General features: G+C 40.9%; 1 protein-coding gene across 1 annotated transcript in view; it reads right to left on the reverse strand.

Moving 5' to 3' along the window:
• The window catches only part of LOC149083018 (leukocyte receptor cluster member 8 homolog), a 45,821-nt gene extending 43,810 nt beyond the window's left edge, over positions 1–2,011 (reverse strand). Inside the window, exon 1 of the mRNA XM_089236114.1 lies at positions 1,822–2,011. Within this exon, the coding sequence (XP_089092240.1) occupies positions 1,822–1,879 (58 nt within the window). The 5' untranslated portion in view covers positions 1,880–2,011. The remainder of the gene's footprint in view (positions 1–1,821) is intronic.
• Positions 2,012–12,442: the final 10,431 nt, after the last annotated feature.

The following is a 12,442-nucleotide window of genomic DNA, read 5'->3' on the forward strand; positions in this document are numbered from 1 at the left end:
TGTAAAATTCTCGAGAACAATCTTTCAGAGAATATTTTCCGAAAGATTATTCTCAAGAATTTCACATCTCTACTATGAACCTGTCAATGCTCTATCATATCCTTCTGTTTCGCTAGAATTCCATGGAAATATGGGATGGTGAAGTGGCCGAAGGACCCAACCTTCAAGTTTTTTTAACTAAAGAAATGAAAACTATCTTAAAAAACAAGCTAAAAATCAATCGATGTTGGCAATGGTGGAGACCCACAAAGCAGAATATACCAAAATCTGCGACGTATATTGAATTATATCTGGCAGAAAACGCTAATATGGGGATTTTTACCACAGAACATTTCCAGTCAGCCAAGGGCTCGTTGCAGAACAATGAAAGACATTCTGGTTTGGGAGTAGAAGCTATGGGGTATTTGGTCGACGTACTCCCAGGAGTTGAAAAAAATTGATATTAAACAAATATCGGGTGCTGGTGTGGAGGATTTATTATACTATATTCAAAACTGAACAGGCTTGGAACATTTCCCTCAGCCAAAACGAATTTTCTACCATCTATTGATAAAAATACATAATGAAACATTTAACGTTAAGAAAAGCATTGCATTAAAATTAAAAAAAAATTTCAACTAATTTTTAAAAAAGCTTTAATAAACACTTAGAATTTTTTACAAAAGCCAAGAAGTTTCTCATATTGACAGATTTTTCCAGCGAATGTGAGAAATTTCTCACGAATTAGGTATATTACTGATAGTGAGTGAGAGCTATAAGCTTAACCAGTCAACTGTCCAATTAATTTCTTCGAGCGTTACCCGCAGTGCACACTTTTTTTTTTTTGAAGATGCGTGCGCTTTTTCCCTTTTCTTGGAAGTTTGAAATATAAAAACATTTTTTTTATACAAATACAATGCCACAACAGGCAAAATGCCCAATGAGGTGGCTGAGAAAGCATGTTTTTTTATAGCTCGAATGTATTGAGACGTATGTAATAGGACATTATATTATATTATGACATTATATCATATTACATTATGACCCCCCCAAAAGTGGGGGGGGGGGGGTCATAATGTCCTGTGACTAAAAGAAATGCTGTTGATGGATTTATGTGGAACCATAGCAGTTGAACCTTTGCTAAAAGCTATATGAGTAATAAAACAGATGCATCTTCGCAAGGGAATCGGAAAAAAACAAGCGATGCAGCTTTGCAAAACATGACAAAGATAATAGTAATAATGCACAGGTATGATTAAATTATTTTATTATATCTATGTGAGAAAGATCGAAAAGTCTGTGCGTCAGCAAATGGCATCGTAGGCACCACCATTACGTATGTACTCGTATGGCAGCGACGGCGAATGCCATTGTAACCACTTGACTGGTTAAATTCACCCCTGAGCAGGCTCTATATGCATGTGCTAGTCACGCTTGACCTCCAGAAAAATTATACAACGAGCATCCACTTAATCATTTATCCTGTGCACACTTTTTTGAACAATCGGTAACTTAAACCTCAGTAACCTACTTAATCACTTAACGCCTATAAACTGGTCTTTAGACGGACTCTTCTTCCCCTTTCTGTGATAACTTTACACAGGGCAGTAACTGGGGGGGGGGGGAAGCAGGCGGGTCTGGTGCCCAGGGCGCTGAATCAGAAGGGGATGCCGGCTTGCCCGGGATGAAAAATTATCTAGTTGCGACCCTGACTTTACATTGAGATGAATATTAAATTGTGGTAGAATAGAAAGAGTACAGGGATCACTTTTGTCCAGGGGGTTTTCCCCCTATGATTGATGCTGTTAAGTTACCCTGTGTCAAAACTTGAGAATGTCTTACCTATGGCAGTCCTGTGCTGTTTAATCGAAGTCCGGAACATGTCCAGGACCTCTTGCATGCTTGTTGTGGGCGTCACATGTATTATCTTCTTTACTCAGAACTTCGGCACTTTGTTTATCAAGTACAGACGTACAGATATACACAGCACGCGTTTTCACACAGCTCTCTGTTGTCTGTTGCTGTTTGAGAACAGTTACAGTTACAGTTGAATTAAGCAGGGCTATCGGCTGCAGAGACCATTCCCTGGCTGGGAGAGAGAAATGTGAGGTAGGTAATAAAATAAAGAAAATTGAAAATTCAAAACAACAACAGTAGTAGATTACTACAAAAACAAAAAGAATGGAAATGGGATGATATGAAAAAGAAAATCTTCAGATCTAGGGGACGATGCTAGATCACTTTTGTGAGTTATGAGATGTAGTCCCAGGATGAGTGTGTGTTTAGGTTGGAAAGGACCTCAAAACCAGAAAGAAATGTTAAATAAATCTTTTACTTAACGAAATGAATTTTTCGAAATGACCAATCGATATACGGAGGTTGGACGCCATGAAGGTAGGCCAAGATTTAATGGGAGGAGAGGACGCAAAAAAGGATGGAATGCGATGACGCATGAAGCGGGAGCAGTTGAAAAGAAAATGGGTCGCAGTTTCCGGAAGTTGGCAGTGTGAACAGAGAGGGCTGTTAACTTTTTTGATGAAAAACAAGTAAGCATTAAGAGGCGCTCTATCACAGATTAACTTGTAAAAGAGGCGTTCAAATTTTGAATTAGAGAAGAGATGAGAAATCTGATTACAACAGTTGAAGAAAATTTGAAAATCAGGAATAGTGGAATTAAGCGAATCAGATGTATATTGACGAAATGAGAGTCGTAACATAGATCGTAGGTCCTCTGGATAAAGAGCCGGCGTGACGTAAGGACTGGGAGAGGAGGAAAGCGAACGAACATAACTGTCAATAGACTCGTTCAAATGTATCCCAGAATGTGCAGGGACCCAAATTAAAGAGATATGGCAGGTATAAGAACAAACCATTAGAAGTTGGGAATAAAGGAGGTGGATGACTGTGGGAGAGTGACTGGAGAATTCATTAATCGCATGAAGAACTGATTTAGCATCCGAAAAAAGGACCACGGGTTGGCCCCTGGTGGGGATAAATGATCTCAAGCCCATAGTGATAGCTAGAGCTTCTCCTGTAAATATAGAGGAGTGAGAGTGAATCCACCATGCTCTCATACTATTCGTAGAGGGACAAAAAGCACCGCAGACAACATTAGAATTTTTAGACGCATCAGTAGCGATGATGATCGTTGAACGGTCTAAAGATTTCAAGAAATTTTGAAAGAGGATGTTGATTATATTCTTATGTCTATGTTGTTGAAAATCCAGGTCATCAGTGACAACCGAAATTTTGTTCGAAATCCAAGGATAGAAAGAGTAGATTGGTCTGAGAGTTTGGGAGAACGAGAAATTAAGGAAACTGAAAAATTGGGAAAGTCTGATTTTCAGTTTGGGAGCAATATGTGAAAAAATTGAATTGAAGTTATCAGCACAGCCTTGAGTAGGAGAAGCAGCAGCCTGAATACATGCAATACCATTTCTAAGAAGAAGAATTTCCTCCAGAGTGGGGAGTGCTAAAATGGTACGCATCTTGAGTATTCTAGTAGAAAGTGGTAGGCCCAAGGTAGCTCTCATTGCAGAATGATACATAGTATCCAATTTCGAACGGTTAGTTTTAGCTGCATTTAACCATACTATGGAACCATATCCTAAAAGAGCTGAAATGATGTTAATGAAAATAGGTTTCACAATAGAACAAGGAATATTTCTGGAAAAATGATGAAGAGAACGACAAATATTGAGAGTGAAAGTGCAACGAGATCTGAGATGATTAATTTGTTTTTTCCAGATTAAAGAACGGTCTAAATAAATACCTAGGACTTTAAGGTAGGGATCAAACGGGATACTATTTCCATTGATTTGGAAATTCGGAACATATGAAGTGGGATTCCGAGATAAAATCGTAAAACGAGATTTCGAAAGCGAGATGGACAGACCACTGTCCTCCGCCCACCTTAGGATACAATTAATTGCAGACATCATACGAGCTTCCATATAGGCTTCACAGTTAGATTTATACATGATGAAAATATCATCTGCATACACAAAAAGTTTAATGTCGGGCGGTAAGTAGGTGACAATATCAAGAGTGAAGAGAGAAAATAAGATAGGAGACAATGTTGAGCCCTGTAATAATCCTGAACAAGGTGAAAACTTATTGGATGGGCAACCACGCCAGTGAATGAAATGATCCCGTCCACTCAAATAATTAGATAACCAAAGTAAAAAGCGACCATTCAAACCCATTCTCGCCAGTTTATGTAACAAAAAAGAGTGTTGGGTTGAATCATATGCTTTATTGATATCAAAAGCAAGAAGATAACAGGTCTTAGATTGGCGGAAGGCATCTGAGGTATAAGAAACAATATCTCTGAGACAGGCCTCGGCAGAGGTTTTTGGACGGAAGCCGTAGAAACAGTGCGGAAAAATTTTGAACCGTAGGCAAATCCAATTAAGACGAAACAGAATAATGCGTTCGAAAATTTTGTTTATGGAATTGATCAATGTGATAGGGCGAAAAGAACTCGGATGCGATGGGGATTTGCCAGGTTTTTGAATAAAAATAATTTTACCCTCTTTGAAAGAGTATGGAATTATGGCAGAAGCCCAAATCCTATTGAAGGCGGGCAAAAATTCCAAGCCTTTAGCAGGGAGATATTTAAAAGCGTGAAGAGGAATGTGATCAGGACCAGGTGCAGTAGATTTTCCGGATCTTATGGCTCTGCGAAGTTCCTGAAAAGAGAAATCCGCATCTAGACATTGTTGAAAACAATGGTGGGGACCAGTGAATTGATTCGGAGGAGGGAGGGAAATGTTTGGAAAATGAAAATTTTTTAGAATTGAAATCTGGTCCTCTGGACCCGTGAAGTCTCTGTGAGCAATGGAAAAAACTAGTCGGGAAGAATCAAAAGATTTCGAAGCCACATACCGGTTTCGCCTCAAAATAGAATAAACAGCTGAAGGGGGAGAATGGGGCTTAACTTCAAAAGCCAGAAGTTTAAGACGAAGAGTACGCAGATGACGACGAAATTTAGCAGCACTCTGTTTGTACAAGATCCAGTTTGAATTAGATGGCGAAGAACGGAACTTTCGAAAGTTACGTTTTTTTTCAATGAGAAGAGATCGACCATCCCTATCCATTTTGATACGAGGGAATTTTTTACGAGGTTTAAGCGAAGTGTGCTTTGAAATAGAAGAGCGTAAAAAAGTATACAAGTCGTCAAAATTATCGGACGATGGGATATTTTTCAAGTCCGAGATAATTGAAGGCCAATGGGAATGACGAACCATTGATGAAGTATTACAGTTTACCGGAATAGAAAGCTTGATTGGAAGGTGGTCACTGTTTAGAAGACTGTCAGTCGGAGACCAGGTTAGAGTCCGATGAACATTTGGGGAGCTGAAACAAAAATCTAAAAATGAGTTGGTATTGGCACTATAGTAAGTAGGGCAGGTAGGAATGGTGAAGCAAATATTATTTTGAAGATACCAGTTGTAAAGGGCAATACCAGCTGAAGAATTTACATTGCCACAAAAGTTCACATTTTTAGAATTAAAGTCACCCAACATAATATAATCGCAAGTCATCAAAGATATCACGTGGTTCAAAGGATCAATGTCAAAAGGGCCATCAGGACGGTAAATATTTGCAAGGCATAATGGATGATTATTTATAAAAATTTTAACACAGAGAATTTCAAAAGATACATCATTAGTGGCCCAAATGAGTTGAGATGAAAAATCAGACCTGATAGCTGTAATTAAACCACCACCGGAAGAATATGTTCTATCAGAACGGTATATATGGAAACCCGGAATAAAAAAGGATTGGTAATTAGAATTGAGCCAACTTTCCTGGATGCAAATGATGTCAAATTGATGAATAATATTACGAAATAAATTAAATTTGGAACGAATGCCACGACAGTTCCACTGCAAAATATTTAATCTTTGACTTAAAGACATGAAAAATAAAAATAAAGGCAGGACCAGCTTGGAATTCTGACAACAAAAGGCAATAAAAAAAGTGGCATGCGTATGAATAAGAAAACTAATTAGGTATTACCTTTGGGAGGATAAAAACCCCCTAGAGCTCCGCCTGTCAGAAGACTCGAGGAATAGGAAGAGGATGGATCATTTTTATTTTTTTTTCTCGGCAACGTCCTGTCGTCCACCGTGGGACGGAGAGAGTCAATAACAGTCTTGATTACATCAGGCATAAGAGCAGACAAACAGTTCGAGACTGTTTCTTGTAGTTGAATTGACATTTCATTCAACAAAGCTTCTTTGATCTTTGTGATCTCACTCTGGATTAAACTGTGAATTTCTAATTTCAAAGATGCCAAGTCAACAGGAATCGTGGACATACTAGCTTTACTAGCATATGATTGAGGATGGTTAGGACGACACGCAACCCTGGCCTCTTGAAGAGTGACATGATTATTTGCCTTAAATTCGAGCACTTTACATTCAAAGATATACGACACACATGATTTGTCCATTGGATCATGATCACCAGCACAGTTGACACATGATCTAGGATTTGAACAATCTGAGGAGCTATGAGCACCCCCACAGGATCGACAGACTGGACCAGAGGCCCGACAATGGACTTGTCGATGATTCAGTTTGAAGCACCTGGAGCATTGAAATGGCCGGTCAATGAAAAGGTTCGGTCTGTGTATGGTGAACCATATTTTGAGAACTGAAGGTAAATTCACTCCCAAAATAGTAGCAAGCACTGACGTGGACGCTTCACCATTTCTTGCAAATCTTCTTAGACTCAAAAGGGTGATGTTATTTTCGCGAATTTCCTCGGCCAAGTCCGCAAGAGTTTCAGAGGTAGGAATATTCCGCAGGAGGAATTTCGAGGTAATGTTATCAGTAAGCAAAATAGCTTTGACTGGAATATCTAGGATCCTAGGTATCGATAAGGCTTCGGTCGCCGCTTTTTGTGAAGAGGTCGCAATTATGAGTTCATTACCACGAGTGAAACGGACGTCTAAGATCTGGGAGGTGTCTGAAAAATAATTTAATAAGCTTTTTTTCAAGTCCCTCGGTCGAGATCTCGGAATAGCTTGAGCACCCGACAGCTTGACAGTGAAGCATTTAATTTCATTACACGCACAGGCTAATAAGTCTACATCACTAATATTTGAAGACCACGTGTTGACAGGCAGAGCCCTATTAGGGTTCGCAAAACCATTAGAGGGAGCATCATTATTAATTTCCATGTCGATATTGTTATCACTCAAGTTAGCTATAAGAGAGTTGGAACTACATACCAAATCCGCCGTCTCGACGATAAAACGAGGATTAAATAAATAACCAAAAAAACAACGAAAAAATTACCGTGACGAACAATATGAAGAAAGGGAAGGAGGGGAAAGAAAATTACAGAAAGGAAAGATTATCCTTTTTCTAACACAAACGCAAAAAACAAACTAGCGCTACAAAAGTCGACGCGGAAACCGGATTACGAAGAAGCAGCCGATCACCCGCTCTCTGCTGTTTGAGAAATCTCATGCTCCTCAGAGGCAGAGTTGCCAGATCCTTAAAAACATTCTAGCCAAAATCATCCTGGAAAGAGGCTAAAAAGTACAGGAGATGGTCATGATAGCCAAAAGCCCTGTATAATTACTGTTGTATTGTTGTAGACCAAAAAGTAGTCCAAAATATTTAAACTTCATATGGTCAACTGAATACTAATGCCATTCAAAGTTCGTGATGGCTTTTGCTGCCATCTATTCAGTAACTTGAGAACTTCATTAATTAACTACAAACAAGAAAAGTAGGACTTATGCTGCTATCTATTAATAAAAAAAAACAAAAAACAAACGAAAAACTATCAACTAGCGCTGTTTCTAAACCATAGATGGCAGCAAATTCTTAATGTAGGATAGTTTTTTTTTTCACTACTAGTCAAAGCCGTCTGAATTTTTCTATCAACAAACACGGCGAGCCACTTTTGAAATCGCAGCCAAGCAGTGCAGTCTTAAGGCATGGGCCCACCCAGGCACGGCCCGGGGGCCTCAAGCGAAGAGGGGTCTCACAAAAATGAGATCTGGTTGAAATTTTCGAAAAATATTTTGGTTGGGCCCCCGAAAAATCAATTGGCCCGGGGGCCCATGATACTCTTAAGACGGCCCTGCAGCCAAGCCCAAATGGAATGTTCCCGACGATATCGCTGATACGGTCTAGTATCGATGCACAAACTCTCCCCTAAAAAGAGCCAGTTGAAGGAAAAAACGCGCTAATGGATGTCGAGATAACTGACCCTAACTAGTACAAAATAATCTACAAACATACATTGCTGATGAAAAAATGGTCGGGCTTTTTCGGCTCGCTGTAGTCTCACCCGAAAACCGTCGCCACAGTGGTGGTCGGCTGAAATTGGTTTTCTGTGGTTCCCAGCTTCGAGGTGCGAATGCGAGCCGATCTCCCAGTTAAAAAAAGTCTCACCACAGAGAGCAACAGGCCCACAAACAGTACAAATATTCAATCATCATACTTCACTTCTGAAATATAGATGGCAACACTGAAAAATCAGACACAACACTAAATAAGCACTCAGACTGTTAGGTACAGACACTTACACTTAATGGCATAACTCACTAGGCAGTAAATTGCCCATGGCGATAGTTGTGCTGAGTTGTACCTGATCAGTTGCGCTCGGTTTGAAAGAAAAGAAAGTCTCACTCGAGAAAGCTGTACGACTCTGACCTAAAAATTAACTTTTTATATGGACATCCCTGTGCCCAAAAACCCAATTAGAAAGGTGTCGGCCTGTCCCTCTTGATGCCAACAAAAAAAATTCCACGTATTCGAATTCGAAAACGGAGAAAGTTGGGGGGGGGGGGAGAAAACAGCATTAAGGGAGTGCAGGTAAACCGTTTTACCCGCATGCAATACTGTTTTTCTCCAAAATTCGAATTACCGAATCTTCGAATATCTCATTCACGTGAAATTTTTTTTTTGGCATCCGGAGAGACCGGGCAACAACTTTCCAATTGGGCTTTTTAGCACAGGGTGTCTCAGTGATGCACCTCTGACCTACCGCGAAGGTATATAGGTTACCTTCGTAAATCAGACGCTGCAGTCCTGCCTAGTATTATACTTGGCAGGGCGAAACGGGAAAAATCCCCGAATCGAATGGCATTGACGTCTGATTCGGGGAGGGGGGGATGTGCCACCCCTCTTAATGACCGTCGTGCGGTTTTTTCCTAGAGCTACATAACGGCAGCTCCAAGCTGAAAACCCACCCTACACGTAAGGGCGAAATACCCAATATTAGGGTGAAACTAACCTGTCTCACGACGGTCGAATACAGGGTGTCTGTATAAAAAGTTAAATTTTATATTTTAATAACTATGCAACCCCTCGCAACATGAATGACATATCTTAGTACTACACGTTATTTGGCCACCTTAAACTGCCCTCCCTAAATGTTTTCGCCCGGATCAGTTGCCCCCCGCCCCTTAAGTTCCGGTTCTGGTCGGAGCACCCCTAAATTGATTCATAAATAAAAATTCCCCAAGTAAAAATAAAAACGAGCATCCGCAAGAGTTCCAAATATTTCCAATTCCCCCCCCCCCTCCTGTTCCAGAAATACCTTTTGAACTACGGGAAAAACAGTATTAGAATCTATTTTCTGGAAACGATGACCCCGAAATACGGGACCCAAGAATCACGCTCCGGGAAGACTATTAGAATTATGTTCTAGAGAAGCTTCTGGAAAACCACGGTAAAATCAATGGAAGACTACGCTAACACTTTGCTGAACTTGAAGTGCAAACCCAATAGTTTTTCTTTAAATTTGAACGAATGTGTTTCATATTTCTCGTTTTCTAAGAGAGAGAATCTAAGGGGAGGGGAGATGGGAGAGGAGAGACAGAGAATTGGAATGAGTCATGATATGAAGTTTGAAATTAGTTAACTAGTTATGGGGGCTGAATGAAACTTAAGAGTTCAAGAACACATGTGGAAATCGCTTAGCGCAACTTGAAGTTGTCGAGGTGGCAGTGAACAAGTGACCGCTGTTAGACTTGCTCTAACAACTTGCTTACTGAAGCCCCAGCAGCACTTTCATGACTCGGATTAAAAGTGTCCGTCGAGGCCCGCAAACAAGGATGGAGTGGCCGTCCAGACCGCAAATAAGAACGGAAGTAGCTGTATAGACCGTTCAAGTATTACGTCAGCAAAGTTTTAGTAATTTTTGATCCCCTTCCTTGTCAGCAAAACTATGCCCCCCCCCCCCCTCATCAGCAAAATTTCGTCAGCTCTGCCATATGCTCCAAACGCATATTGGTGGGATCAGAGACGTATGGGGGGGGGGGGGATCATAGAGAGGCTCATGCCACCCCGGATGATCAAAAAAATTTTTTTAATGCAAAAAAAATTAAAATTTTGTAAGAAAATACCTTTATATGTGTGTGTGTGTTATTATAATCAATTTCTGTTAATTTCAATGACATTTGAAGGCTAAGAACTCAAAATTTCTTCTCAAGAAATTCATTGCGACTCACCCTCTAAGCCATATATGCTTATCCCATGACTCGCGGGCCAAAAGTGGCCTTCGGGGTTTTCTGATGTGGCCTGCCCCCGTCAAATCTAACTTTGTAAAAATGAACTAAGCGGCACATTTGCAGGTCACTTAAATGAACCGTGTCACAATTCCAGAGCATTCAAGCGGCCCATGGCACATTTTCAGATCATTCAAGTAGGCCCGTGGCACTTTCACAGATCACCTAAGTGACCAGCGACACAGTTCCAGAACAGTTAAGCGATCCCTGGCACATTTAGAGATCCCTTGAGTGGCATGTGGGACAGCTTCAGAGCACTAAAGCGGCCCCCATTGTAGCTCTACATCACTCAAGTTACCCGCGGCACATTCCCAGATTACTTAAGAGAACCGCGGCATAATAACGGATCACTTGAGTGACGCGCGGCGCAGTTCGAGAGCACTTGAGCGGCCCGAACACATTTCCAGAACACTTGAATCCGAGAAACATTTAGAGATCACTAAAGTGGCTCTGTAGGGGACTTATTAGATTGAGAATGTTAGTCCTGGTGCCCACAAACTAGCGAAAGGTTTTTCCCGTTTTTGGCGCACCGAGTAAGATGCCATTAAGAATATTTCATATTTTTGTAAAGGGTGGTTGATGACGTTAGCATCACCCCCCCCCCTCCTCTCTTGTCATTAGAAGTCAGCAAATCGGATCCCCCCACCCCATCGATGCTGACGTAACACTTGAATAATGAGCCCTTACCATGGGTTTCGTTTCTTGAAATTTAAACGATTATACCATAAATTTTTTTCTCGGCGAGTATGATGGGGAATGGTAAAAGAAAGCGAACCAGAATAGATTATTGCACGAAATTCGAAACTGTTTATTGGGGGCATAGTGTCACTAGAGAGGAGTGCGTTGAAAGTTAGAATTTCGGTAAAAATGTGCGTACTGAAGTGCAAGTCCAACACTGCCAAAATTCAGGTCTAGAGTGGCCGTCTAGGTCCTTAGAATGCGGCGTCTCAGTACCGGAAATTAACTGGCATGCTTATGTGATAGCAAAATTTAGGTTACCGTGGGGCTTCGGTAATTGGAACGAATATGCCTTAAATCGCTGAAGTTTTCTTGGCGACTAAAAAGGGGGGATGGGGGAAAAGACAGAGAATTATAATGGATAATGATGCGAACTTCGAAACTAGATATGGGGAGTAGAATGTTACTAAAGAGGAACGAGAGGCAATACTAGAAATTGCGCTAAGCGATATGAAAGTGCCGTTGTGGCAGTAAGCAAGTGGCAGCTGTTAGACTTGGGCTAACAATATGCGTAATGAAGGGCCAGCCCAATGCTTCTAAAAATCGGAAACTGAATGGTCGAATAGACACGCGTGTCGGAAACTGGCCGTCGAGGTCCGCGAACCAGAACGCGGCAGTCCAGGCCTTCTAACGTGGATGCGTTGTTACAAAACTGAGGTTAGCTGATGGTTCAAATTAATGGTTGCCGTGAGGCTTCGTTTCTTTACATTTGAACGAATACGCCTCAAATTTTTGTTTCGAGAGGCTTCCTCCTACAAAATAGTTTTTCTCGTCAACTGAAAGGGAGGAAGATGGCGGAGGAGAGACAGAAAATTAGAATGGATAATGATGCGAGCTTCGAAACCAGATGCGGGGCAGAATTTTATCAAAGAGGAGAGCAAGGAAGTACATGAAATTGTCCTTATGGTTGTAAACAAGTGGCGTCTGTTAGGCTTATGCTAAATAATGCTCGGTCTGAATTTTAAGTGCAGTCCTGTTACTTCCAAAACTCAGAACGTAAATTATTCTTGCAGACGCGGGAACGGGACAGACCAGGCTTTCAAACTAGGCGTTCTAAAAACCGAGTTTCATGGTTGCTTCAAATTATTGGTTACCGTGGGGCTTCGTTTCTTTAAAATTGAACGAATATGCCTGGAATTTGTTTCGAGAAGCTTCCTCCTACAAAATAGATTGATCTGAAGTTTT

The sequence above is a fragment of the Pholcus phalangioides genome, unplaced genomic scaffold (assembly GCF_987345545.1).
Source record: "Pholcus phalangioides strain wild (caught in Gottingen) unplaced genomic scaffold, Ppha-v1.0 ptg000009l_1, whole genome shotgun sequence".
NCBI classification, from domain to species: domain Eukaryota; kingdom Metazoa; phylum Arthropoda; class Arachnida; order Araneae; family Pholcidae; genus Pholcus; species Pholcus phalangioides.